Source organism: Coptis chinensis, chromosome 8 (assembly GCF_015680905.1).
Source record: "Coptis chinensis isolate HL-2020 chromosome 8, ASM1568090v1, whole genome shotgun sequence".
Lineage (NCBI taxonomy): Eukaryota > Viridiplantae > Streptophyta > Magnoliopsida > Ranunculales > Ranunculaceae > Coptis > Coptis chinensis.
The window spans coordinates 44,961,649-44,989,607 of NC_141463.1; the positions used below are offsets into that span (position 1 = coordinate 44,961,649).

Here is a 27,959-nt window from a genome sequence, read left to right on the forward strand (position 1 = left end):
TGGTCAAATCTTGTTCGGGGGAGGTTGGTGATTCCTAAATATTCTTTCAATGCTTGGCAATTATTCTCTGGAAGTATGCCTACACAGGATAGACTAGTGTATAAGAAGGTTCTACAAACTTCTTCATCTTTGTTTTGCAACAATAGCGAGAGAAAATTCTAAGCATTTGTACTTCGATTGCTCCTTTACTAAAGAGATTTGGTCTAATGTAAAGCATGCAATAGGCTTGGGGAGACAAGTTGATAATTCAAATAAGGAGTGGTGCAATCTCATCAATATGATACGAGGAAAATCACAAAAGGCGAATTGATCAAAGTGTATATATGTGCTACCATAGGTTACATCTCGACTGAACGTAATAACATAAGGTTTAATGGAATGTTTTCGAATCCGACAGTCATCAGTAACATGTTATTGAGGGATACGAAACATTACTTGGAGGTACAAGTGGAGGAGCTTAAGGATTCTATAAGCTACGAAGTTTTCTTTGCTCAAATTGGACTCTCTTTCAAATATAAGAAGGCAACTACCAAACAGGTTAGATGGCTACTCCCACCTACAGATTATATTAAGTTGAATTGTGATGGTTCAATTATGGAGGATGTAGGACATGGTGGTATGGCTCGAAATGAACAAGGTCATGTCATTTTTGCATTTTCTGGAGGAGGAGATGTGCACTCAATCCTGTTTCAAGAATTAAAGGTTATTCAGATTGGGATTAGTCTATGTATTGAGCTTGGCTGTAGGAAGATCATAGTGACATCTAACTCACTAAGAGCTATCCAAATTCTTAAAGATATCGAGACTTTATCATGGCAGTGCTGGAATCTGGTGGCTACCATTAGAAGACTTATGCTTTCCTTAGTTGATGTCTTTTTTATCCATGTATTCCGAGAAGAAAATAGAGTTGTAGATCACCTTGCAAAACTCTCGTTAGGCAAAAATATGGAGCATGTTGTTTTTATCCCTCCTTTATTTATATATTAAGTTGAATTCTATGGTAGAGGATGATGTAATGTTAACTTATGAAAGGTTATAATACAAATAAGGATTTGCAAAATCCCAACATCTTTTCAAAAAAAAAAAAAAAAAAAGTATGAAAACCGTGCTAGTAAATTTGGGTTTTTTTTTTAAGTCTCCAAACCCATCTCTCGAGATCCATAGGTAGCCTGGTTTACTTGGATTCTTATTGTGATTCAAGAAGTGATATAAAAATGTTAGGGGCAAAGCTTCAATGACATAATAAAAGCTCTTATAAATTTTAATAAATTGGGGATAATTATATAATTTAATGACCTGATTAATGGAGGCTATTCTAAATCAATAATAAAAATGGAGTTTGTTCTAATAAAGCAACACTCCCCCTCATGTCACTAAAATTATATCTAGTCTCCTTTATTTTTTATTTTTTTAAATTAGAAGCACATTCCTCACGTCATTGAAATTATATAATCAGTGCCTAACGTTTTGTACCTTTTGAGTTAGAATTTAAAATTATAATCCAAAGAAACATATATACTATATATTGTTAGTTCACAATTCATAATTGCAACAAGTTTGTTCATAAACTGTTACATGGGGTTTTGAAGAGGAAGGTGAAAATAATCAACATCTGCTTCGCGCCTTGGAATGGCTACCGCCTTTTAACCCACTCCCTATTTCAATCGGAAAACATGGCCACTCTTAAACTCATATCGAAGGGTTTTGAAATATATATATATATATATATATATATATATATATATATATATATAATGATAGAATTACTCGTCAATTTTTCATTACCTAGCCTGAAAAACCTGGTTCTATGTGGATTTAGAACTTCAAGGTACGTTTGGCAACCCTGGGAATTCTCACATTAACTAGTTTTCGTGGGTATTACCATTCTTATGGGCTGTTTGGTAAAAACAACTGCATGAATTAGAATTCCCATGAGAATAGGACTACCACGTTCGACTGTATTTGAAGTCGCACCCATTTGCGTGAGAAACGGGAATAAGATTTTGGGGGAATTCTCGCAAAGTTAGTTGCCGAGAATAGTTGGGTTTGTTACGCTCAAATCTATTTAACAACTCCACTCTCCAAGCTTCATCGTCTACCTCAAACATATTCTCTTTTCCAACAAGTTCAACAAGGTACAGTAAAGTCTTTTTTTTTTCATTGTATGTCTTCTTCTTTGTTGATACACAAAGTCTTCTTCTTTAATTTTCATTGTTTTCTCTTCATTGATACGCAAAGTCATTTTCTTGAAAATACTAGGTGCGCAGGTTCGAAAAACATTTTGTACTAACGGTGATACTCTCGCAGTCGCTGGTACTGCTACTTATCCTTTGGTCTTTTTTTTCTCTGTGTTCATGTTGGCGTGCTTAGATTTCTCCCTTCAAATTTATTACCCTGTATTAAGGTTATTTTAGTTATAAGCGAACAACAATATGTAGGAGTCGTAGCAATTGTGCCGAGCATCGACCTTCAAAGATAAGGTTCAGAAACATAGTTATATTGACTCAGAGAGTCAGAGATAGTATTCTTTTTATAGCCCCTTGGTATATATGCTACAAAGTTAACAAGGAACACAAATTTCCAGAAACAGCCAACGCATTGAGTAGTAAAGCTTTGCAAGAACTCAGTAGGAAAATAGACTTCTTTGGACCCTGATGCTGGAGTACTACTTAGTTCTTCAATGAGTTCTTGATTCCTCCTAAAATGTACACCAGCGGAAAGATTAGTATAGTTAAACAATAACAAAAAAATTTAAGATACTAAAAGGAAACTTGTGCAGATGCATAGTCACTGAAGTATTCTTTCAAATACTACTTACTGGTATAGGGTAGATGGCGATATATGGTACAATTTGTACAAATTGAGCAGAGAAATATGATGAAAATGTTTAAAATTTGTTAGTAGAGTAGTAGAGAAAAGGACAATCTGGGTAAGAAGATCGAACCAAGAACATAGTTAAATTATCTATCATGTGGTTTACCATATAAAACTAGCATAGTTGATGAAGCATAGTAGGCTTTTAAGTTAGAGCCATAACACTAGATTACCGAGAACAAAAAGATAAGCTACAGCTAATAAAGCTGCTCTCTTCTTTCATGCAATCATCTCCACCTGCCAAAAACCCAAACAAGAGGAATCTTTCAGCAGAAAAAAGTTAATGAGAAACAAAGAGAATCAAATATTATTCTGAAATCTTTAAAGCAGAAGTAGAGATGAATGTGAACAATCCCAAAGGATTCAGACCATATGAGCAGCTGACTGTTTGAACAAACAATGTCAGTCTGACTGCTTACAAGTTACAAGCTAGTCTCTTTAAATCACATAATTAAAATTACAAGTTACTGATAATGCACATAAATTTAACAGTCTGCTGGATGGTATCTAGAACTAGTCCTATTTTGAGCATATGGGTGTGAGTTTGCTTAAGTTCTTTCATGTTTGAGCATCTCTCTAGTAAAGAGAGGGTGTGCTTTAGTTCGAATAGGATTTGGGTTACAGGAGTATGTGAACAGTGTTCCATTGAGCTATTGGAGTGATGTGCAGCTTGAAAGATGGTACAAACCATTTGAAGTGTGAACTGAAAATTCCACACTTGAAAGTATCTTTTCCCCCTTTCAATTTGGATAAGGCTTTTGGTTGTTTATTCACAGAAACACCCTTAGTGAACCAAGCTCTCTTCAAACTTTTCTTCGCACTTGAACCTGTTTTATCAACAAAAGCTGTTGAACGTGGCTTACCTTCTCTGCGTTGCTTTAGTAGCACCATCTTTTTGGACCTACTCACTTACAGTTACGGATTTAAAGAAAATATTCCAGGCTAGTTTAATGGATTGCCTTTCAGTTTCCTTGTTTAGGTTTCTTATATGTGCTGGTTCCTTTCATGGCTGTCTGAGAATTTCAACTTTGGGACTGCAGAAAAAATTGCATGTGTGTACAAGCAATGATTGTGAGAGATTATACGTTCCTGGAAATAAAAGAGCCTGAACTCGTGAATCCAGTAGAACATGCTCATATATGGTATAGGTCATGAAGGTTGATACTTACCAGTAGTAATGGTAGAGGTCATGAAGGCACTCATGTTTTAAGTTTATCCACAATCTTAAGAAATTCATTATTTTGTTATAATCTAGTTCGAGAAATCTCAGTGAGCTAAACTTGGAACAGTTTAATCCCATGTAGGCTCTTAAGTTAGCGCCATAACATTACATTTGTCTCCATCAAATTTCAAATGGATAAAAGAGAAACATAATAGTTTCTAGCAATAATGAACAATTATCAGATAATTAGTTTCTAGCAACTGGGTGTTTTTATACTTGAACTTGGTAAGCCCATATATTTTTGGTCATCCCTCGACCATGGTGATGATATGCTATATTGTTGATATTGCAATCAAATAATTAGTGATGATATGCTCTACTGTTTACATTTTTTTCACTCACAACTTGTTACTTACTTTTGTATATATACTCTGGAAATGTAGGAAAATGACAAACGATTACCGAGCTATTACATGGATTTGTTGTATTGTTGCATGAATTTATTATCAGATTGGATTGTCTATTATATACATAGATCGAGAACCATCTAGGAATAGGGATTTAGAGAGACACCAAATTCTTAGGAGGCTTTACATGGAAAGTGATAATAATTGTCATGACATGCTCAGAATGAATAGGTTTGCATTTCATAGGTTGTGTGCACGATTAAAAGGGAAGGGTTTGCAATCTAGTAGGTGGGTTGATGTAGAGGAGCAAGTAGCTCTATTCCTTCTCATTGTTAGCCACGACACACGTATTAGGCACAGTGTATTTGGTGTCATAAGATCTTCTGAAACAGTGCATCGACATTTTCACAATGTCTTGCGAGCTATCCTAAAACTTGGAAAAGAAGTTGTGAAGCCTGCACGTGCAAGTTTTTCTCAACAAATGGGTCATAGTGTACACCCAAGACCTTGGGCCATGAGATATTTCAAGGTAAATATTAGTTATGTACATCATAAAGTTTAAGGACACTCAAATTCTTAGAGACCATTCACATTTAAATTTCTTATAGGATTGTGTTAGTGCACTAGACGGTTCTTTCATGCCAGCAATGGTACCCATAGATGACCAACCACGTTACCGCAACCGAAAGGGTGATATTAGACATAACGTTTTGGTTGCTTGCTCTTTTGATATGAAGATAACATACGTTTTAGCTAGGTGGGAAGGATCAGTTCATGACAGTAGGATGTTGAGATCCTCTCTAACAAGAGTTAGAGACAAGTTAATTGTTCCAAACGGTATACCTCTCAACTTTTTTTTTTTTTTTTTTAACGTATTATATATAATCGATTTCATGTTCACATATATTTTCCTAAATTCGATTCGTAGGCAAGTATTACCTTGGTGATGCGAGTTTTCCACACGCTCCTGGTTTTATGACGCCTTATCGTGGGACTAGATATCATATGACTGAACGTCTAGGACGAGAACCAGAAACAGCCAAGGAGTTATACAACTATAACCACTCATATTTGTGCAATGTGATTGAGCGTATATTTGGGTTGTTAAAAAAACGTTTTGCTTACTTGAGGACAACCCCGTTTTATCCTGTTGATACACAGATAAAGCTAATACTTGCTTGTTGTATTTTGCATAACATAATACTAGATGATGATCCAAATGATAATGGCAATGAATGGGTAGACGAGCCTGAGGAGCAACACAATGATTTAGTCAATGACCAGGAGGAAATTGCAGCACTTGAACCAAATAATGATCGGACAAATTTTAGGAATCAGCTTACAACGACAATGTGGAATGAACGCCCCCCTCATAGAAATAATTAGTTTGTCTTTATATGATATGATTTTATGATAAATTTTTTTTTATGAAATTTCATCTCTGTGGTATGTTAATAGTATTCTTTTTATTATTTTGAGCAACTTTATTGGTTTCATTTTTTATCCATTTATTTGTTGGGGCCGGGTAATAATTAATAGGACTAATTTTATGTTGTAAATTAGATAAATACATTTTCGACTATTTTATTAAATAGGTATGGAATCCCAATCTGAATCTGGACCAGAGTTTCAACAATCTGGTCATTTATTTTGGAATGACCAGATGGACCAGGTGATGTTGGACACGTTGCGTGAACAACTGTCGCTTGGTAACAAGGGCCAAGAGGGATGGAAAGTTGTAGCATAAACAGCGGTGGTTAACAATATGTTGCACATATGCATAATGAAAATCACGAGTACCAATGCTAGAAACCGTTTGAAGACATGGAAGAAAATTGTGAGCGGAGTGCAGGAATTACTAGGTTTGAGTGGTTTTGGCTGGGATGACTGTAAGAAAACTGTTACTGCCGATGAGTCTGTTTGGGCTGATGCTTTGAAGGTATTGGTTTTATGTATTACGTGTCATATTTTTTTTTCCTAATATCCAATAAGAAGTAAACATTTAACACTTGTTATTTCATATTTGACAGGGAAGGAAACATTTGAAAAAACTAAAGGGTAAGGGAATTGAGAATTATGCAGAACTTCTTGAAGTGGTAGGGAATGATCAAGCAAATGGCTTGAGAGAGACAACTACAACCATGGCTGATGAAGACATGCATGCTAATGATGATACGGAAGACAATGTGAACATGGAGGATGCCGATGATAATGTTGGGGATGAGGACACAATGCCGCCTACTCCTGATTCGTCCTCATCCAACCCAATCCTTGCTCAACCAAATGACAAACTAAAGGGTCATCGGTTTGTGATTGCAGGGGTGCAATGTGAGATGGTTGGAATGCGTAAGGAAATTGGTCGCATTGCAAGTGCTATGGAGTCGACAAATGAAATGAATGATTCTCTCTGGGCTCCTGTGAAGGAAGCTTTAAAAGCCTTTGCTGATGTGGATGAAGACATTAAAATTGAAGATATGGAGTGGTTTGCTCAAGATGTTGAGAAGCGAAGAATGTTTCTCAATATGGACGAACATCAACGTCAACGATGGCTTGTTAGGAAGTTTAATTACAACCCAATGCCATATCCAACTCAATTTTAGTTGGCATTTGGTAGAAACTAAGGAACTACAGTGTAGTTGAATAAAGTAGTGTGGAAAACACTTGTTTAACATTTTGGATTTATGGTTTTTAGGTTCTTTAAACTTTTTATTCCTAGCTGGTGTTAGGAGATGGCTACATTGCTTAGGCTAATAAGTAGTTCTTTAATTTATTAAGTCTTTGAAATAATTGATGTACTAATGATGGTTGTTTATTAGTGTTTGTTTTTTGTTTTGTTAAACATTATTTAGTTATATAAAATATTTTTATATATAAATATTTGGTGTTAATACTTATTTAGACATGTATGCCAACTTTCCTACCACGTCGTCATGTTATGTGGACAACTGAAATGGACTCTGTTTTGGTGGACACATTGAGAGAGCTGGAAGACGACATAAATAGAATGGGCTTTAGAATTATTTCTTTTCGTATTGCCAATAAAGTGAGTTACATATGTGGTGTTGACGTCTCAGGTCCCAGTATTACAGGTAGGGTTCGTCAATAGAAAAAGATCAAAGAGGATATACAAAAATTGATATCAATTGCAGGTTTACATGGGATGATGAAGGAAATCAAGTACAAGCCGAGGAAACTATTTGGAGCTCTCTATCAACAATGCCGGTACTACCAAATTATATATACAAATATTCTATCTACATGCCATTTTAGTTAATACACATATGATTGACACATTTTGTAAATTTAACAAGAGAGAAGACACTTGCTACGATATCTTGGAAGATCACTTTCCCTGTACCAACGTTTTGCTGAATTTTTTAATGATCAAAATAATGAATGAGAATGAACCCCATATTGAAAACCAATTATTTGAGGAGATTGGAGATCAAGTGCAACCTGACGATTGAAGACATATCTTTCTATTTTTAAATATTTTTAGTTGATTTTTGAATTTCAATCAGTTTTTTTTTTTTTTTTTTTTTTATTTTAATAAGTTTTTATGTACTTCTATATAAAGTACGTAAAAATTCTATGATAGGACATTTGTTTATTATTTTTATGCTACAACTATTTTTAAATAAATTGATGTTCTATAATTTTGACAATGCCCATTTTATATGTTAGCTTAGATAAATTAAGATTGACGATGTATAATATGTTGTAATGTATGAAATTTGATCTTCACATTTATATATTGTGTTTGGAATGACTATTATTTTGGTTTTGTGAAATACTTGAGGCAAAAAAAATTTAACAAAAATGGTATGGGAAATTGACGTGAGAATTCTTAGCAGCCAAACAACATGTGGGAAATTGATAGTGAGAATTACCGAGAATTCTCACAGTTTGCCAAACAACCATAATTCTCGCATAATCATGAGAATCGGATTCCATTATAATTCTATCTCTTATGAAAATTCCACTTCTCGTTTCCAAACGCACCCTCAGTGGATATCCTATTAGAGAATTGTCCCAAGTTAGAGTCTGATTGGCACTTGGACATGCATTAGGGAGGAAATCAAAGATGATTAGTGTTTCATTGCATGTTCTTAAATTTCTTGAAATAGATCTCTGTCATGGTAATTTTGGGAAACATGAAGACTTCGAAGGTTATGACTTTGACTCCTATATTGGTTGAGTTTTGGTGCAAGGTGTTTATGTACAATGATATTATTATTGAGAGTAGTATCCCCAGTCTCGATTATGCGAGATTTGATGCTGACTTTTCTAAGGAAGACGAAATCGAGAACGGGGATGGTGTGCCTGCCTACAAAGTCTTACTCCCATGGAATCACTGCATGTGTCTATCGCCATCAGTGATTATGGTACTTTATTTAACATCTATAGTGGTTTGTGTTATGCTTTTCATGAGTGGGTTGTATTTGTTAAGACATTGTTATGCAGACTTGGCCTTAGCTTATTGCAAATTGTAATTGTTTTGTGATAGTTATATTTAGTTATTTGATTTTACAGAGTTGGTCACATGACTTGTTTTTATTATTAATTATGAACTGATCCTTGATTAATTACTATACATTTATGCAGGGCCAAAAATATCGGTAAAAAATCAATTTTTCGCCGATATTTATCGTTTTCTCAGCCTACCGACTTCGAAACATTTGAAATACCAGCTCCAAAAATTAAATTAATTTTAAAACCGATATATATATCGGTAAGATATATATCGGCGATATATTCCGACATATTCGATATATATCGTTTGACTTTGTTAGACATTTGGACTTTTGACCGATTTTGTTGACTGTTGACCGATATATCCCGATATATATCGTTATATATCAGTAATATTTCTGATATATACCGATTTTTTAAATTTTATTACCAAAATGGGCAAAAACGATATATCGATCCAATTTTTCAATTTTTTCGATATATATCGGTTTTGGGAGGGTCCGAAATATCTTGAAATCCCGAAACTTTCGGTCTTGCATTTATGCACTGATTTATATAATTCACAATTGCAACAAACTTGTTCATCATTTTGGAAATATAGTTCCACTGACCGGTAATTGAATCATGAGACCTATCGGTTGTAGTCCCACGTGTTTAATTAAACTAGGTTACTGCATGCTTCCAAAAACTTTTTGAACTTTGATAAACACCAATAACGGAATATTCACTTATTTTGATCAAAGCAAGACATAGAGCTTGATATTCGGTCCTGGTGAAGTGAATAGATGTCTTCTTTGGTTTCAATTAAGTGCTAGAACTTAGTTGTTGATTTGTTGGAGATGCCATTGTTGAAATTGATTTTCAAGGAAAAAAAAAATGATTGTTAGAAGTGTGAGTTGAAATTGCATTTTGGTGGAACAAATGGTGTATATTTTTTTACTTGTTCTTACCGTTGCTGGATTTGAAAAACTAGCCGTTGTGAATCTTGATGACATGTTTTATTCTGCCTGAAAAAACAATTTTACAAGCGAGACAACTTATTTGATCTGTATGGTTTTTTGGTTAAGTCAGACACTTTACAACTATGTAACTATTAGGGCAGCAATTGCTTCTCTCAATATTACATAAATACAAGTTACATCCAAAGTGACCCTTGCATTGGGAAGCTCTTTTTGCCCCCAAAAGGGTTCCTTTGGCAAAGTTACATCCAAAGTTACCTTGCATTGGCATTGGAATGCAAGCAACAAGTTGTTACCTCCACATAGGATTATTTCCCCTCATAGTAACCTTGTTGGTGAGAAACTACCAGGATTTGCCCAATGCAAATGTGACTTTAAACTTTGGGCATAATGGAAATAAAAATATCGAAAAAACACACGGGACAAAATGAAATATCTGGTCCCGGAAAAAAATAAATAAATAAAATAAAATGAGACCGAATACAAAGATCTGTCAAGGCTGGCTATGAGGGTAGACCAACTAGGCAACCGCCTAGGGCCCCCAGCTTGTTGGTCAAAATTTGGGCCTCCAAGTATAATCTTATACCCATTAGGCCACATGTAAAGGTTGTCTACTCTAGTCAAATTATGTGTAGTCCAGTCCACTCAAACATTAGCCCACGACCCTTTGTGTAAAAGACTTGTTTTTTTTTTTCTCAATAATATATGCCCATTTTAAAAAACTCGCCTTTGGCCCCTCAAAGTTTAGGGCCGGCCTCCGTCCGAAGTTCATAACTTAATAACTATCAAGATAGCAAGTGCCTATCCTGATTGTTACCTAGTGAAGAGCTACCTTGATAGTCATCATTTGTATTGTATTGGACCATTATTTTTGGGGATTTAATGGGTGACAAGTTGTTATTTCCCCTCTACTAGCTAGGTCCCAAATTTTGAAAGGTCGTTCTAGACAACTTTGATCCCCTTTCTTTCTTTACTCATTTGGTATCATCTCATTGTCCTTCCAAAGTCTTTTCTTGAGTGCTATCAGTTATATAGTTCACATGGTCTAGTAGTGGTTAGTTTTGTTCTCTCTTTCTTAGCTCTCTTAGAGTCTGAGAGGAGATCTCGATAGCTGTTTGGGTACAATCTCAGGTGTCATAGTGGGAGGCTGGATTATTCTTTGCTCCCTTTGTCAAAGAGATAAAGCTAGTAGCCAAGGTTGGTCCCCCCCCCCTCCCCAAAGTCACTGCTGCTTCTCCTTGGTTTTAGCCTGGGGTGTGCCTGGGTGTGCTGATGGGTTCTTCACAAGCGGCAATGGTGGATATGTCTGAACAAGGTGGATCAACTAGAGCTAAGATAGAACAACTTCAAGCTGATATGCAAAATCTTTTTTGCTCAAAAGAAAAAAGGGTGGTAGCTATTGAATGTAAAAATATGGAAGAAACCACTTGAGCATACAACCTTGATGGGTAAGTTGTATGGAGGTAAACTCATCTCGCTACAAGATCTTGTGGATGAGTTGCATAGATGTTGGCAAACGAGGGGAAACACAAAGGTGGAACTGATATCAAAAGGCTATTATAAGATGGAATTTGAAAAAATGGAGGAATTTGAACATGTCAGTAAGAATGGCCCTTGGTTGATACAAGGATTTATCTTTTCAGTAAAGAAAGGGATACACACAGATAATGTGGCTACATCATAGAAGTTCGACTTGGTGGACTTCTGGGTCCAAATATACAGACTCACGAGAGATCGAATAAATGAAGAGAACGTCCGGAGTGTGGGGCCTTGGTAAAGTCAAAGATGTTGATCTCTACTGCAGAGCGGAGTTTAGAAATCCGGTAGCCAGGGTGAGAGTCGAATGGACATAAAAGAGCGGTTGATGAAAGGAATAGACCTCCGTACTGAGACGGGAGAAATGTTCCCAATTACATTCAAATATGAAAAACTGGAGATTTTATGCTACTTTTGTGGATGTATAAGTCATGATATCCACTACTGTAACTTGAGAGAATCATACAGTCTGGATTTGCACAAGTACGGAGGCTCCTCCAGAGATATCAAGAATAATTTCTCCTTTATGATGAGAGCAAATGTCTTATTCAATGGAGCTGCAAGTTCAGGCCCAGCATCTGTAACTATATCTAGATCCCCACGAAAACCCAGATCTAATCAAATTCCGGCTAGGAATAGGGGCTCACTAGCGAGTAGGCTATGGAATGGGACAAGAGTGCTGTCATCACCACCAAGAGCTGCCACGGTCGGAAAGGAGTCTAGTGTCAGGGTTTGGGGTACGGAGGAAAGAGCACCCTCTGTGTCAGAAATCCGAACGGATAGTTCAGAGGATGGGGATGGAGTGTCAGTGACCATTGGAAATTCAAATTCAAAGTGTGGGGGCCTTTTGTCTCAAGATATAGTTCAAAATGGGAAAGGGCAGTATCAAGCCCAGTATAATGAAGCCCAAGGCCTTCGTCCAAAGAAGTCGGTAGGGCCTGAGTCCCAAAGGAGGGCCATTGTGGTATGGACCCCAGAGCCTGGGCATGCGTGTATGGATCTTGATAGAAGCCCAAAGGACTACGAGTTTGGGCCTGGCCCGATACAAAATAAAGATTCGGAAGAAGGTCGCGATAAGGAAAGGGAACAGGTGGGATGCCGAGCTGTCGAGCTAGGGACACTAGCTATGGAGGGTGGTTTTTTGGGAACTAGGGAATATCTTAAGGTGGATCACGCCTCGCTGAATTTTGGCTCCCCCCTTTCCCAAGCCATCATTCCCATTCTTGAGAACATTGAAATTGATGGGAGAGAACACACTACTTTACCCTCAGGTGATGGGAATCCCAACTTTTGTTTCATTGGGTTACCATCACGTGGGAGGGGGTACAAAACTCTTGTCTCTAGAGGTTCCAGAAAGGAAAGAGCAAAGAGAAGCTTGCGAGAAGTGCAAGGGATCAATGTGGGAAGTAAAAGGAAACTATTTAGTGTGGTGGGAAAACAAGTTGCAAGCATGGATGATGATGGATGGCATAGGCACAGCTTAAGACTGACGACAAGACATTCAAAAAAAGCTAAGAGAGAGGCTGATGACTTAAGGGCAAAAAGTTGGGTCACTTGTTGATTCCGGAAGAAGCACCGATTATTGCTATCTCCAGTGATTCGATGGAATTAGTTAAACCATCCATATCAAACCACTCTTTGAGCTCAAGTGTTCAATCAGAAGAAGGGTGGGGACCAGAAATACCAGAGGAGGAAATCCCATCTGATGCTTTTACAGATGAATAAGAGGAAGATCCCTCAGAAGAAGAAGACTTGGATATGGTGGTCTTCAATGCTGATTCTCAAGAGGAGGTCTCGGTGGGAAATGCTTCTTTGGACCTGACTCAAGGAAGCCAAGATGGGGGTGGGTATGATTCTGATAGGAGTGTTTCTCAGTCTCAACTTGAACAACCACAGCCACTGGCTATTGATGACTCAACAGTAGTGAAAAAACAATAAGGCAAAGGAAAGCAACAATGTAATGAAGAAAGTTCTAAAAAGGGAAGAAGCTATACCAGTGGGTACAGTGGTGATGAAAGCTCGAATGATGAGAGTATAGGGAAAGATGTCAATAGCCAAGGAAAATAAGGGGAAGATAACCCAGAATAAGAGAAGAACTGTGAAGTAACGAATGATGCAACCAACTAACAGTGGGGGTTTGTGCTTGTCTCCTCCAGGGTTCGCGGTGGCTGTCCCATCACAGCTATCTTGGTATCCATGACGATACATGCCTGGAATTGCCGGGGGATTGGTACTACCACGGCAGTTTAACAACTAAAGGACCTAATAGAGAAGTTTGATGTAGATATTGTGTGTTTTTCAGAAACCAAGGCTTCTAAGAAAAGTATAGAAAAATTAGGAAAGCAGCTAAAATTTAGTGGGGTTTTTGATGTGCCAGCCAAAGGTCTGAGTGGAAGGTTGGCTATTTTGTGGAAGGAAGATGTTGAACTGGAGATTCTGGGGGCTTCTCACAATCAGGTGACAGGTAAAATTTTAAATTATTTTCATAAAGATCCTTGGTTCTTTACTTTTGTGTATAGGGAACCAGTAGCACATAACAGAAATAAAGTGTGGGCGAATTGAGGGATGTTGCTCCCTTAGTTCCAGGCCCCTGGTGCCTATTTGGGGATTTTAATGTTATCTCTAATTTGGATGAAAAAATTGGTGGGAGAAGCAGAATTACAAAGAGCATGCATGAGTTTAACAACTTCATTAATGATTTGGGGTTAGTGGATTTGGGTTTTAAAGGACCCAAGTTCACATGGAGTAATAACAGAAAGCCAAAAGATCACATTCTGGAAAGGTTAGACAGAGTCATAGCTATACCTGATTGGCTTGTTGCCTTCCCTAATGACCAAATTAGAACTTGGGCCAATGTTATTTCTGACCATATCTCTTTGTTCATCAATCTTGAGAAAAAAGAAGAAAAGCTCCCAAGACCTTTTAAATTCTTTGATATGTGGCTTAAGCATGAGACCTGTATGGAGGTCATTGAAAAAGCTTGGAATTCGATTTCTCATGATCTCCCTGATAGAAACTATATGAATAAGATGGAGAAGACTAAACAAGACTTATTAATGTGGAATAAACATGTTTTTGGTAACATCTATACTAACATCAAAACCACTCAAGCTAAGCTAGACTCTATTCTGACTAAACCCTTTAGCATTGCAAATTACAACAAAGCTAAAGGACTTAAAGATAAGCTGCTTGATTGGTATACCAAAGAGGAGGATTTCTGGAAACAAAAGTCTTCTAATTCTTGGTTGAAGGATGGGGCGAGAAATACTAAGTATTTTCATCTTTCTACCATCTACAGAAGAAGAAAGAATACTATTGATAAGATTAGAAATAATGATAAGGACTGGAAAGAAGGTAGTTTTGAGGTGGGGAGCTTCCTAAATCAGTATTTTATGGAGATCTTCACCTCAGACCATCTTGAGAGAAATGAACATATTCTAGACCTTTTCCAACCTTGTGTGGCAGAGAGAGAAAATGAGATTCTCACTGCCATACCTACTAATGGAGATATCTGGGTAGTGGTGAGGAAGATGGGAAGTTATAAGGCACCTGGCCCTGATGGTTTCAAATACATTTTTTATCAAAAATGTTGGGATATCATAGGTCCTGATGTGATTGCTTTTGTTCAGGACTTCTTCATCCAAGGGTCCTTAATCCTAGTTTGAATGAAACTCACCTCACCCTGATTCCTAAGATTGAGAATCCAGACCATGCTTCTAAGTTTAGACCCATTAGTCTATGCAATTTTGGGTACAAGATTATCTCCAAGCTTCTGGCCAATAGACTTAAAAGTCTGATGAATAGAATTGTCTCCCCATTCCAAGGGGCTTTTATCAAAGGCAGAAACATAGGATATACTATTGGTTTAGCCTGTGAAGTCTTCCATAATATGAAAAATATGAGGAATAAGAATGAAGGCTGGCTTGCCCTAAAGCTGGATATGGCTAAAACATATGATCGAGTGGAATGGTCTTTCCGGATAGTATTTTTGAGAAGTTGGGGTTCAATCAAAAGTGGAGACACATAATTCAGCAGTGTGTTTCTACTGTGTCCTTCCAGGTCATGTTAAATGGGTCTCCTCTGGAAAGGTTTATCCCTGAAAGAGGGGTTAAACAAGGGGATCCTTTATCCCCATATTTGTTTATTTTAGTTTCTGAGGCCCTCTCAAGAATGGTGGCTAGAGTCAGCAAGGGGAGGAGGTGCATGAGATAAAGGTTAAAAGACATTCCCCTGCCCTAACTCATTTGTTGTATGCTGATGATCTTATCCTGTTCATTAAAGCAAGTGTGGCTGAAAGTGGGAATCTAAAAAGGATTCTGGATGACTATTGTTAGGCCTCTGGCCAAAAAATAAATTATGAAAAATCCAATATCTTTTTTAGCAAAAATGTCTTTTATAGGCAAAAGATCAGGCTCAAAAGATTCTGGGAGGTGAGAAATTTTGCCCTAAAGAAAAGTATCTTGGTGTTCCCATTGTGTTAATAAGGAAAAAGTCTGAAGACTTTGATTATTTGGTGGACAAGATATATAATAAAATTAGAGGTTGGAAAGCCAAAGTTCTGTCACAGGCTGGGAGAACTACTCTTATCCAAGCTGTGATCCAGGCCACTCCTCTATATGCCATGTTAACTTATTTGCTTCCAGCCTCTACTTGTAATAAGATTGATAAAGCTTGTAGAGATTTCTGGTGGTCTAGAAAGAAACATTCTAAATGTGTCCACACCATAGGGTGGGATCACATATGTCAGCCCAAGGATACTGGAGGCTTGGGTTTAAGAAAGACGAGACATGAATAAGGCCATGTTGGCTAAACTTCTATGGAAAGCTGCCACTAATATTCATTCTCTCTGGACGAGAACTATGTTTAGTATCTATGGTAAAAATTGGATGGGGGACATGAAAAAAACCCCTGACAAAGCCTCCTACTTTTGGAAAGGCATACATAAAACTTTTAATGATATAAGTGGAGGCCTGATTTGGGCCATTGGCAATGGTAACTCCACCTCTATCATGAGAGATCCCTGGCTTAAGTGCAATGGAAAACCCATAACCCTGGAGGAGTTAGGGGTGGAGGTACCAGCTTGGCAAGATAAGGTGGTTTCTGAGCTGTTTAGAATAGACAAGAGTGGGTAGGATGAGGCTAAACTTAGCCTTCATCTAGACCCTATCATTTGCAATAAGATCCTAGAGGTCAAAGTCAGACCACAAGTGAACTCAGCTGATAAGCTGAGATCGAAAAAAGATAGATATGGTAGTATCATTGTAAAATCAGCTTACTATCTTCTTAAGCCTAAGGAAGATGTGGGGCAAAGCTCTAGCTGCAACCCACTCACTCTAAGACATATTTGGAAGGCTTCTATCCCAGCACATATACAATTGTTTCTATGGAAGATGTATATGCAAGTGTTACCAATGGGGGACATCCTTTTTGAGAGAAATATGATAGGGGATTTCTCATGCCCCTATTGCCTCAAGAAGATGGAATCTACAAAACATTTGTTCTTTACCTGTGAATGGGTGAGAACTGTGTGGTTTGGTTCATAAGTAGGATTAAGAATTCACAAGGAGCAACAACTTTCTCTAAGAGAAAGATTGGATCTGGTCTTGACTTGGTGCTGCAATGCTAACAATGAACAAAGGCTGGTTGGTACCCACTTTGTGTTCTTGCTCCAACAGATTTGGCAAACTAGGAATGAGATCAAGTTTGATAATAGGAAAACTAATCGAGAAAGGATAATCAGGGAGAGCAGAGGTGGAGCACACAAATGTTATATGGCATACAACGAAGATTTCCTCAGCCCTAAACCTGTCTTAGCTATAGGAGATAATCAGTTTGAGCAAGTTTTTCCTATTATACCAAATGATAGCATAATCATTTGGTTTGATACTTCCTATTGTAGGCAGACTAGATGGGTTGGAGCTGGAGCAATTGCAACTGATAACGAGAGATGCATTGTGGGAGTAGCAGTCAGAAGATTCAAGACTTTGGATGTAACAACAGTTGAGTTGGAAGCAGCATAAGTGGCAGCTGTACTGGCAAAGCATCTAGGCAGACAATATTTTGTGTTTGAAGGAGATAATTTGGAAGTTATTGGAGCTTTACAGGATAGCTCGTGTAGATGGGAATGTGAGGCTGTCATAACTTATATTAAGCTGCTGGTGTCTGGGTTTAGTTACTATGAGTTTAGATGAATCAGTAGGACTTTTAATGGGGATGCTGACTTGCTAGTTGCTTGGGTAAACCAACAGTTAGAAAGCTCAGAGTTTCCAAGTTGTATACTGAACTCAAACTGCCGTATTTTGTTTGTGTGAGCTGGTTAATATATATATATAGTAGTATGATTTGCATTAAAAAAAAAAAAAAAAAAAAATTGTTATTTCACCTCTCAAAGCCATGTGCTTGGGGAAATGCTATAAAGGGGATTGAGATATAGGCAATGGCTAAACAATAATAATGCTGGCCCTCGTATAGGCACGACCCTCACAGCACACAAGTGGCTTACTGTTATCATATAGGTCGAGGAACAGATTGAATTACCTCCTGGCACTTGCTCTGTATCATGGACTGGACAGTAGTTTGACTTAATTGAAAATACCACGGGTCGGTTTAGACATTATCCGGACGAGCAGTGGAACAACACATAAAAATCCCACGTGAGACAAAAAGACGGAACGGTGGTTGAGTTTTGTAGTTTAGCAAAAGTCGGAGGGTAAAAGAGGGAAATGAAATATTATTTATTGACAGAGACGCCAAGTAAACAGCAGCAAAACAAAGCCATCCATAAACTCAAAAAAGAAAAAAGAAAAAAGAAAAAGAAAGGCGTCTCTTTAACCTGTGGTTTTCCATCCCCTCAAACACAACGCAACACACAACAACTATTTTCTCTCTCTCTCTCGATCCATCACCGTAAGTCATCCTTATCCAATTCCAATTTCATTTTCAATTTCAACTTCTGTTTAGATCCTTTGTATTTCAGGATTGATTTGATATTCAATCCGATATATATTGAATTATTGATTTGCATGTTTGTGGTTTTTTGCAAGATTAGTTTTTTTGAAATTGAATCGGGATCTTGATTGGTTTTTTTTTTTTCTAAAAATTGGTAGTTTTGTATTTAGAAAGATTCTGATTTTGGCTTTTAGGGTTTTTTTTTTTAATAGGTTATTTAGTTTAAAGATTGTTGATGAATTTTGCAAAAAAGAATAGACTTCATATTCATTTTGATGTGTTTGTAGGGCAATCATGAGTGACCAAGGAGAAAAGACATGTCCCCTTTGCATGGAAGAGATGGACTTGACTGATCAGCAATTGAAGCCCTGCAAATGTGGTTATGAGGTTTGGGAATTTTCCTACATCTTTTAACAAGTTTATTGACTCCTCATACTTGTAGTAGAAATGATTCTTGATTTTCATTTTGAATCAAATTCAAACGGTTTTATTTCACACTTTGTACCTTAACTCTTTTTGGTTATTGATTACTGTTGAATTATTGATACTTGCTCCAGATATGTGTATGGTGTTGGCATCAAATAATGGACTTGGCTGAGAAGGAAGATACAGAAGGACGGTGTCCAGCATGTCGAACGCTTTACGATAAAGAAAAGATTGTAGGAACAGCATCAAACGGAAGGTTATTATTATGTTGCATATGTGTTATTGTATTATTATTTGTAGTGTATTACATTGCGAAATGGGAATTCTCATCCTGGCCTTTGCATTGACAGGTTGGTTGCCGAAATAAATTCAGAGAGAAGACTAAAGTCGCAGAAAACAAAACCTAAAGCTTCCGACGGAAGAAAGCATCTTAGCAGTGTTCGAGTGATACAGCACAACCTTGTATATATAATAGGGATACCGTCTGATTTAGCTGATGAAGAGGTGGGTACCTCTTGCAAAAGTTTAGTTAGTTTTATTTGGGTGGATCATCTGTTCTTGAGGCATATGTAGTTGTGTGGGTGGAGCGTTCTTGCTTCATAATTTTTTTATTTGCTATATCTAACGGAGATATTATTGTTTTAAGCAGCTTCTTCAGCACAAAGAATATTTTGGTCAGTATGGAAAGGTTCAAAAAGTGTCTATTGCGCGGACTGCTGGTGGTGCTATCCAACATTCTGTGAACAATACATGTAGTGTGTAAGTTCAGTTTTATTTGTAATGCTCATTTTGATGCCAATATGTATAAGTATGTATATATATACACACTAGTGTACTGCAATGCAATATTGGTGGAGGGGGGAGAGGAGGAAGAAGACAAGAAGGGTGAGATGTAGAGAAGAGAAGAGGAAAGAGCAAGGAAAAAGAAAGACATTTTGGATATTTCTAATTTTGGCCATAAGATGTAAGACCATTGTTTCTCAATACTTGGAACCATCTTTGACCAATTTGTAAATATTTAAAGCCAATTTTTGTGAGGATGATTTCTGTTTATTGAGATCTTCATAAAACTCAGCCTTCTTTCATTTTTGGTTTTGGCGTCATTTGATGAAAATCATGAAAATATCGCTTCTATATAATGCTTCTATATAATTTACGTGTATTGTACGGAGGGAAATTGGGGAGGGGTTTTATTAATGGTTGAGCGGATGGTGTTATGTGGATTCCAGATTCAGATGGCTGAGTTACATGCTTGTGCTTAGGCTGGACCTCCACGTTCAACTACATAGCATAGCATAACATGTGTGATTTCGAATATATGTGGTAGAAAGCCTGTGTTGTTACCTTTAACATTTCTATTAATTGTGTAAATCTCACTTCTCTATTTCTTTATTCCGCAGATATATAACGTACTTGAGAGAGGAGGAAGCAGTTCGCTGTATTCAATCTGTACATGGCTACGTCTTAGACGGCAAACCTTTAAGGTAAACCATGTTCCCATTGTTTCTGTTATGAGAGACTCCTTAGTTCTCCCTTTCTTTTGTTTGTAATATTGTTTGTGGATATCATTTGCAGAGCCTGCTTTGGAACCACAAAATATTGCCATGCGTGGTTGAGAAATATGGTACAGATTATATTTTGATTCTTTTCATTTAGACAAGATTTTTTTTTCTGATGGGCTATAATTTTTTATTAACAAAATGTATCTATGGTTCCAGTCTTGCAGCAATCCTGATTGTCTCTATTTGCATGAATTTGGCTCCCAAGATGATAGTTTTACTAAAGATGAGACAATTTCAGATTATACAAGGTATATCTTCATAGCTTGGGCTACTTTCCTTTCATAATTGTGTTATTGGGTTTTCATTGGATCAATATTAAGATGAGACATATCCTTATAAAGTTATAAGTTGAGTGGTTTTAAATATGACTGGAGGGTTGAGCCAAGGTTTTTCTATCTTGTTGGAGTCATTTGAAAGTATATGTATAAAGTATATATTTGGCATATATATTATATATTATGTAGTTTTGCTTGGGAATTACAAGTCTTTGCAATTTGAGATTTTGAAACTTTTAGGAAAAAACGCCTAGATAAACCAATTCTCTCCCATTTAGCTGTGTATTCTCTTTGATGCGTGTTTTGTATTTTAGTACATACCTTTGACAATCCATGTATTTACCAGATGTGCTTTTGAGTGGGAAAGGGATCCAGTGTGGCATCAACTTAGTATGTACAGGATCAGGCCATACACGTTTTTTAGTGAGTAATGCTAGGAAGATTGTGCATTACAATTTTACAAGGATGGGTGCTTTAAATGCTATTGGTGTAAGGTCTGAGTCTCATGAACATGAGATTGAAAGACACACACACAAGAAATAAAGATACTGAACTACAACTCAACAAGAAATGGGAAATTGAAAGATATACTAGTGTAGAACATTGAGCTATGGAGTTCTTTGAGTAAGTTGTTGATAGCCACGCAATTGTAGATTTGTAGCAAGCAACACACCGATCGTACAAGGCATATGACGTCCTCCCCTTTTAGCATTTTTCATTTTATTTAATTATTATTTACTTTATTTAAATTTAAATTTAAATTTTGTTTACTTATATTTGATCAGCAGTATGATTGTCCAATTCTAGAGTGATATTTCAGTTAGGATACTTTTATTTGTAGTTTTCTACCTATTATAGAAAAATAGAAATCATAAAATCTTGAGTCGACTTTTAATCAATAGATTGTTTGGTGCCACTTGTTAAGGTGGTTTGGACGCTACCAAATCTTGGTTAAGTTTTACCCTTTTTTTCCCCCAACAGTAGCTGAATATTTATTTGCTAGAGACAAAAGTTTTTATGACATTTCCATGGTATCTGATCTGTTTTGACGACTAGTATAGTAGTATCCTTCTTGAAGGTAATCTATTTATAATTGGAAGTGGCAGGAATTACTCTTTGATAGCTATGTTTATACGTATTGAAAGGAATAGATACTGGATAAGTTAATGGTTCAAGGCTTTTGAACAGTTATAACTTATAAATTAGTTAATTATAAGCTCGAATGTCTGTGATACTGTATTACAGTTATGGAGAAAGAAACAGAGAAGGATTTACGGTACTGCCATGATATTTTTACTGCTTTTATGTTCAGGGTAGTTTATGAAACCGTCAGTTTTTAATTAATTGAAGAGTGTGTGATCAGCAGAGTCAGTTTCGGATAGAAGGAAATGTACTTGACATTCAAAAGATTGGGTCTTTAAATGGCCTATTAATTTTTTGGCCTGTGATGCTGTCAGATCGGACCTAACATTTTATGTCATAGCTAGGATTGAATGTTCATCTCGTTGAGCTTGATCCTTTCGCCTGGAATCTAAGTTGGGAGTATCAAAAGTCAAAACATGAATTTTTGTTTAAAGTTTTGCAGTGAAACTAATTTACTAAATCATTTAAATGTTTGTTATTGTCTTGTTCGACATATTTATCTGTTGTTAGGTTGTTGTTATTGGTTATTTTGTACTTTAAGATGCTGACCATTTGCACATTTTATTGGCTTTAACAAGTATGTATGAACTTCCATCTTGTTTCAATACAGGAATAGGGTCCAACAAATTACTGGTACTACGAATAATATGCAGCGCCGGTCGGGAATATGTTGCCTCCCCCTGTGGATGACTTCTGCATTAGCAGTACTTCTTCTTCAGTCAAACCGATTGCCAAAAGTGTCTCAAATGTAAGATATTTAGTTAATTTTATTTTGATGTTTGGTCTTTTGGAGTGTTGTTTGTTTAGTTTTATTTTTACGTGGTGGGCATGTGGGTGTGGTCATACCATCTGAGTGCCAGATTTTAGCGTATGTATCACAGGTTCTGCAGTTACAATTGTTTTTCTTAACTAATCGGCCTAGCCGCCTAGGAGCGAATAGCAATTCAGATTTAATTGGTTGTTTATTATGATACGTTAAATAGCACAAAAGACATGCCCTTCTCTGTAGCAACATCTCTTGTGAGTAAATATTACATTTTCGTATGAAATAAAACACATTTTTTATTGTCAGCTAATGTAGAATTAGCTTAGATTAAGTTGCAGCCAGCTTGTCAGACAAAAAGGACCATGCATGATCATACCAATAGTCTAAATACCATGACGACAATTATCAACCTCGTGGATTTGCATATCTATGTTTCACCCAAGAGATATCGGGACCAGAAAGTAGACACTGGATAATATTTGAATATCATAATTAGGAGGATTGAGTTAGCCAGATCTAGGTGAAAATCACCTTATAAAGGCAACCTCATCTCGTTTGAATGGAAACAAAAACCAGATCTCTCTCTGGTTTGGTTGAATATGAGGAACAGGAGGAGAAGAAGTTAGAAGTAGGGGAGAAAGGATATTTGAAGCTGTAATTTTTTTTTGGTTACCATGGACTTAATGATAAAACGGTAAGGTCGGCTGTAAATTTAATCAGCTACCAATGTGAAACCAATTGAAGTGGACAACATCTGTTACCTTGAGTTTGGCTGTATAGAGCAAACAGTAAAAGTTGAATATTGTAGCTTCTCTGTTCCTACATTCCTAGCATGGGTTTGATCATGTCATGTCAGGGTTATATTTATCCTAAATTGGGTAGGATAAAAGCTCAGTGAGGGAATTGATCTTACTGTTTAGAAATTCGCAACATTTGATCTTGCAGTTCAGTGACATCTAGCGACGGCATTTCTAGATTATTTGAAAACCATTTAACAACACTGGCACATGTGCTGGTGTTTGACACTTCCTACACAACAAGGATACATCTGTGAATTAATGTCAATCTTGGTTTTATATTTTGTAATTACATTCATTTGTCTTGGTGATAGTGATATCCTTTGTATCATGTATTGAATAACCCGACTAAAAGTGCATCCTCTTTTTTTGTCTTTATTTTTTGATAGGGTTTGAAGTAATTAGTACCTAAATGGTTGTCAGTGTGTCTGACCCTGATTCTTATAGAGAATGATGTGTTGATGTTACTACATTGTGATTATGTTTTATGTATGGTTTGATGTGCTTGTGGGTATGGTAACATAATGTCAATGCGGATAAAAGCTTAAACATGGGATTTCCAATTGAGATTTGTGCTTTTCTAATATCTAGTTACAAACTTATTTTGGTACTTACGACAATTTTGATAGTTTTCATTCTTATTGCAAATTATTTTCCTTTGCCATCAGAGTTCTGTAAGTCATGCCAAAGGTTCTCCTCCTAATGGTAGCTCTGGAAGATCTATTGCCCTTCCAGCCGCAGCCGCATGGTAATGGAATTGAGTATTATTTAGTATCCTTACTTGTGTTATGTGGTAATCGTGTAACAATGTGCTTGCTTTGCATATTAGGGGGCTACGAGTTTCCAATGGCCGGCCACCAGTTTCTACTCCGGTCTGCTTAGGTGGAGTTGCAAGGCAGAAAACAGACACTAACAGTAGTTCATTTCCAGCAGTGGGCACAAGTGCAGCACAGGGTTCTACGCTCCATCTTAATGTAGCAACAAAATCAGATGAAAGTGGTGAAAATCTGTTACTGCATCCAAATAGTAGTTCAGGGTCATTGGAGTCTTCAAATCATTGTACTGTGAGAGATTCTATAGAAACGATTTCAGATTCACCTGCAGAGATAGCCAGAGGTGCAGTTCCTGCTGCAATAAATTCAACCAACCACTCACCCCGCTTGATTACATCTAAGGATAGTGAGGGTCCCATGATAGCACCAAATAGCGGCACACATTGCACTGAATTGGATAGACCAGCAAGTAGTTCTTCTGTTTCAGACAGAGGTGTTACTGCAAGTTTACCAATTTATACTTTTTGCAATGGGTTATCTTCAGTAGGCATTGATGAAGACTGCAGAGTCAGAAATTCTGATATCAGCTCTAATGGCTCCGTACCCAATCTCCCATCACTTAGACCACCTGGAAGTGAAGGGGTGCAACAGTATTATCAGGAACATTTTAAGGACCCTTTGACCTCCTCATTACCATCAAGAAACACTGTTTTGGAGTCAGATGGTGATTCTGTCTCAAGAGAATTATTTGATTGGAGGGAGGACCCAACACCGCCAGTATTACCTAATGCTCGCAGTGAAGCGGACGATGTTTTATTAGCTTTTGATGATTGGAGGTCGAAGGTTTCAGAAAATGGTGATTCATCAAATTATCGTAATGCTTGTAGTTCAAGTATTTCAGGTAGTAAAAATATGATTTTCGAAGCAGATGAAACCTTCTGCCAGTTCAATAATACGGGATTACCAAATGGGTATCACGACAATAAAGTTAGCAGTTCAAATGTGGATAAAGGTAAATACTTTGGAAGTTTTAAAGATGATTCAGCTGAAAAATCTGCTGCTGTAGATATGGGTGAAAGCAGCATCATCTCTAACATCTTATCAATGGACCCTGATATATGGGGTGATTCATTGACTTCCCCTCATGATTTGGTTAAATTGTTGAGTGAAAATGATAAACAGCATACTACCTTGAAACTCCCAAGCTCTTTGAAAGTGCAGAACAGCAATCAGTCTAGGTTTTCATTCGCTAGACAGGAGGATTTTGCAAATCAAGGATGTGATTTGGAGGCATCTTTGAGTAATAATGAGAGTATGAGGCCAAAATATACTGCAGCTCAGGATTGTTTCGTAAATAGAGATCCTTTTGAAAAACTTCGGAATGGTTTCTCAGCAAATATGTTTGGGGAATCTGATACTTTCTCAAGCAACTTGCCTGTTGCCCCTCATAGTAAGCATTCTGGTGAGTTTATCTTTTTCTCATCTGTTATAATTCCTTTGTGATGCTCTTCTTTTCTTGTTTTTATTAAGTTAGTCATCTGTAACAGAACTAGTGCTTTTTGAAGATTATTATGAAAGCATTTTTTCCCGGGTAGATGAGAATTATCAAGCCTTAATTTGTTTCTAGCATGTTTACTTGCATCAAATCAACAATATATGAATAATGCTTGTGCAGGTTGAATTTAATAGAATTTATTCCATACACAGACACGCAAGTTTAGAAGAAAATTAATGAAAATAAGTCCATATGTGATAGAAGTCAAGGAAATTCTTTATGATCGGTCTAGTTGTGCACGACTTGAAAGAGTTGAGGTTCCAAGATTTTGTGTGAAGTTGGGATTCCATTGTTGTTGTACTGCAATGTAGATGGAAATTCCGACATTGGAACCTTGTAACCTAGTGCCTTACTAAATTGGGGTGTTCTCCATTTGTACAATTTTCACATAAATCTTTTATTGTTAAAAAAGGCATATGTCACTGACTAAGTGTAATGTTCCTTTTCTCTGTGTAGTGCGTACCTGTCTGTTGACAACTTTGTTAGGTGTTTTTATTGTTAATAAGAAAGCAAGTGGTATTTATAATTCGGAATTGTTAGGACCGTGTTGTTGGGTGGAAAGATGTGTTGTTGGTCACTTTGTTTGTATTATTTTGTTTATTTATTTCTTTATTTCCCCTATTCATCAAAAATTATTTGTACCGGCCTATGTGCAAGGTCTTTTGTGGCTAAACCTTTGCTAGAATCCTTAACTTTTTCTAGAATGGTAATTGAAGCAATGATTTTGCATGTCTGAAGCAGTTTCAAGGACTCAAATTTCAGCCCCTCCTGGCTTTTCATTTCCAAATAGAGCTCCACCTCCCGGATTTTCTTCTCAAGAAAGGATGGACCAGGCTTTTGAATCCTTTTCTGGTTGGGTTTATGTTGTGAATATATTTTATTCTCGTTTAAGTTCTACACAGCAGTCCTATTTTACATGTTTTTTCACTATTTTCCATTTTAGGTAATAATTTGGTTGATAGTTCCTTCTTGAGAAATCAGTATGTGGGACATCCAACTGGCAGTTTTGGCAGTGTTGCGGATGTCGAATTAATTGATCCTGCAATATTAGCAGTTGGTAAAGGAAGACTGCCAAATGGAGCAAACAGCGCAGGCTTAGACATGAGGTCAGCTTTTACTACACAGCAAAGTACATCTGAAAATGACCCCAGATATTTCTTGATGCAGCAACAAATATCTGGACATCAGAATCTGAGATATCCTGATCATGTTGGAGATAGATTTTCTTCTTTCAATGATGCGTACAGAGGTCCGTCCAGGCTTTTGGAGCAATCCCAAGTGAGTAATTTTTTTCCTTTTGGACAATTGTCTCTCCATCAGTCTAGAAATGGACACATATCGAATGGTCATTGGGATGGTTGGAATGAGGTCCAATCTGGGAATGAGCTGGGTATGGCGGAGCTTCTTAGAAATGAAAGACTGGGTTTGAATAAGCACTTATCCGGTTATGAGGACCTAAAGTTTCGAATGCCCACTTCCAGCGATATATACAGTAGAGCATTTGGGATTTGATTGCTGTTGGAAATGAAACTGTGTTTCGTCCTTTCGGCAAATACATATAAAGATGAATGTGTGGATATGGCATAACAGCCTCTGCTCAGCAGGATGACATGACTCTTACCTGCTTCGATTGGGCTCTAGTTCTTGGTCACACGAAGCTTCATGGACTGAGGTCTGTATTGTGTTCGAGTGATGGCATGTTGATCACTCGAATTCTGAGATTCCAATGGGTAAGGAACTACTTTCGAGAACTTTTATTGTTCTGTATTTGTGTTGTTTGTTTCTTTATTTATTTACTATTTGTTAGTTTTATTTTTGACATTTATCTTGTGATTTCTGTCGGCAGGTAAGCAGAAATGTCAACCATGACCAGAAAGTTGTGTGGAAATGTTATTGGATATAATATAGTCAGAAGGAGGCCTTGTTTCAGTCTAATGAGCAAAAATCTGAAATCTGTGTGTATCATTTCTCTGGTGTCTTTGAATAATATTTCTGGATCAAGATTTCAGTGTGGATTGGCGTGTTTTCAGCAGTTGTATTTCAAAACAGGTTGAGAGGAATACTGTGACGAGGAATGATATTTTTTTTCATTTTTTCAGAGTTTGGACAAATTCCTCTTTTTAAATCTGTTACCTGATTTTGTTGTCAAGTAAAAACTTAACTGCATTGGATTTTTTGTTTTTCTATTTTGCACATTGTAAGGAATGGGACATTGGGTTCTGCATATATACAATAATAACAATAATAGTAGTGTTTGAATGTACTCATCCATAATAACAATAGCAGAATGATTGAATTTTATT

The 27,959-nt window shown here is 36.9% G+C and overlaps 3 protein-coding genes and 1 long non-coding RNA gene across 4 annotated transcripts; 3 read left to right on the forward strand and 1 right to left on the reverse strand.

The window, feature by feature from the left end:
* The first annotated feature begins 408 nt into the window (after nt 1–408).
* Nucleotides 409–987, forward strand: LOC147481612 (uncharacterized). Its single transcript, XM_086578986.1, has one exon. It carries the CDS (start codon nt 409–411, stop codon nt 985–987), a length of 579 nt encoding a protein of 192 aa, XP_086435112.1.
* Nucleotides 988–2,479: 1,492 nt separating this feature from the next.
* LOC147481613 (uncharacterized) lies at nt 2,480–3,185 on the reverse strand. The gene is made up of 2 exons (XR_015204953.1): nt 3,048–3,185; nt 2,480–2,698 (listed from the first exon to the last, which is right to left on the reverse strand). It is a non-coding gene; the product is annotated as an uncharacterized LOC147481613 (long non-coding RNA).
* A 3,009-nt stretch (nt 3,186–6,194) lies between these two features.
* On the forward strand, nt 6,195–7,284 carry LOC147481614 (uncharacterized). Its single transcript, XM_086577905.1, has 2 exons — nt 6,195–6,382; nt 6,474–7,284. Exons 1-2 carry the CDS (start codon nt 6,209–6,211, stop codon nt 7,041–7,043), a joined length of 744 nt encoding a protein of 247 aa, XP_086434031.1. The 5' UTR covers nt 6,195–6,208; the 3' UTR covers nt 7,044–7,284.
* Nucleotides 7,285–18,177: 10,893 nt separating this feature from the next.
* LOC147481615 (uncharacterized) lies at nt 18,178–27,919 on the forward strand. The gene is given in 15 exon segments (XM_086575707.1): nt 18,178–18,317; nt 18,647–18,746; nt 18,917–19,041; nt 19,136–19,289; nt 19,435–19,544; nt 20,186–20,269; nt 20,361–20,409; nt 20,504–20,595; nt 22,376–22,422; nt 22,425–22,513; nt 23,997–24,076; nt 24,158–25,563; nt 26,398–26,508; nt 26,600–27,386; nt 27,503–27,919. Coding segments are annotated over 13 exon segments (3,009 nt in total). The 5' UTR covers nt 18,178–18,317; nt 18,647–18,653; the 3' UTR covers nt 27,169–27,386; nt 27,503–27,919.
* Nucleotides 27,920–27,959: the final 40 nt, after the last annotated feature.

Bases quoted from the DNA above. Each gene is read 5' to 3' on its own strand.
- LOC147481612 (XM_086578986.1), top strand. From the start codon at position 409: ATGTTATTGAGGGATACGAAACATTACTTGGAGGTACAAGTGGAGGAG.
- LOC147481614 (XM_086577905.1), top strand. From the start codon at position 6,209: ATGTTGCACATATGCATAATGAAAATCACGAGTACCAATGCTAGAAAC. The intron at 6,383-6,473 runs GTATTGGTTTTA...CATATTTGACAG, and splicing joins TTTGGGCTGATGCTTTGAAG to GGAAGGAAACATTTGAAAAA.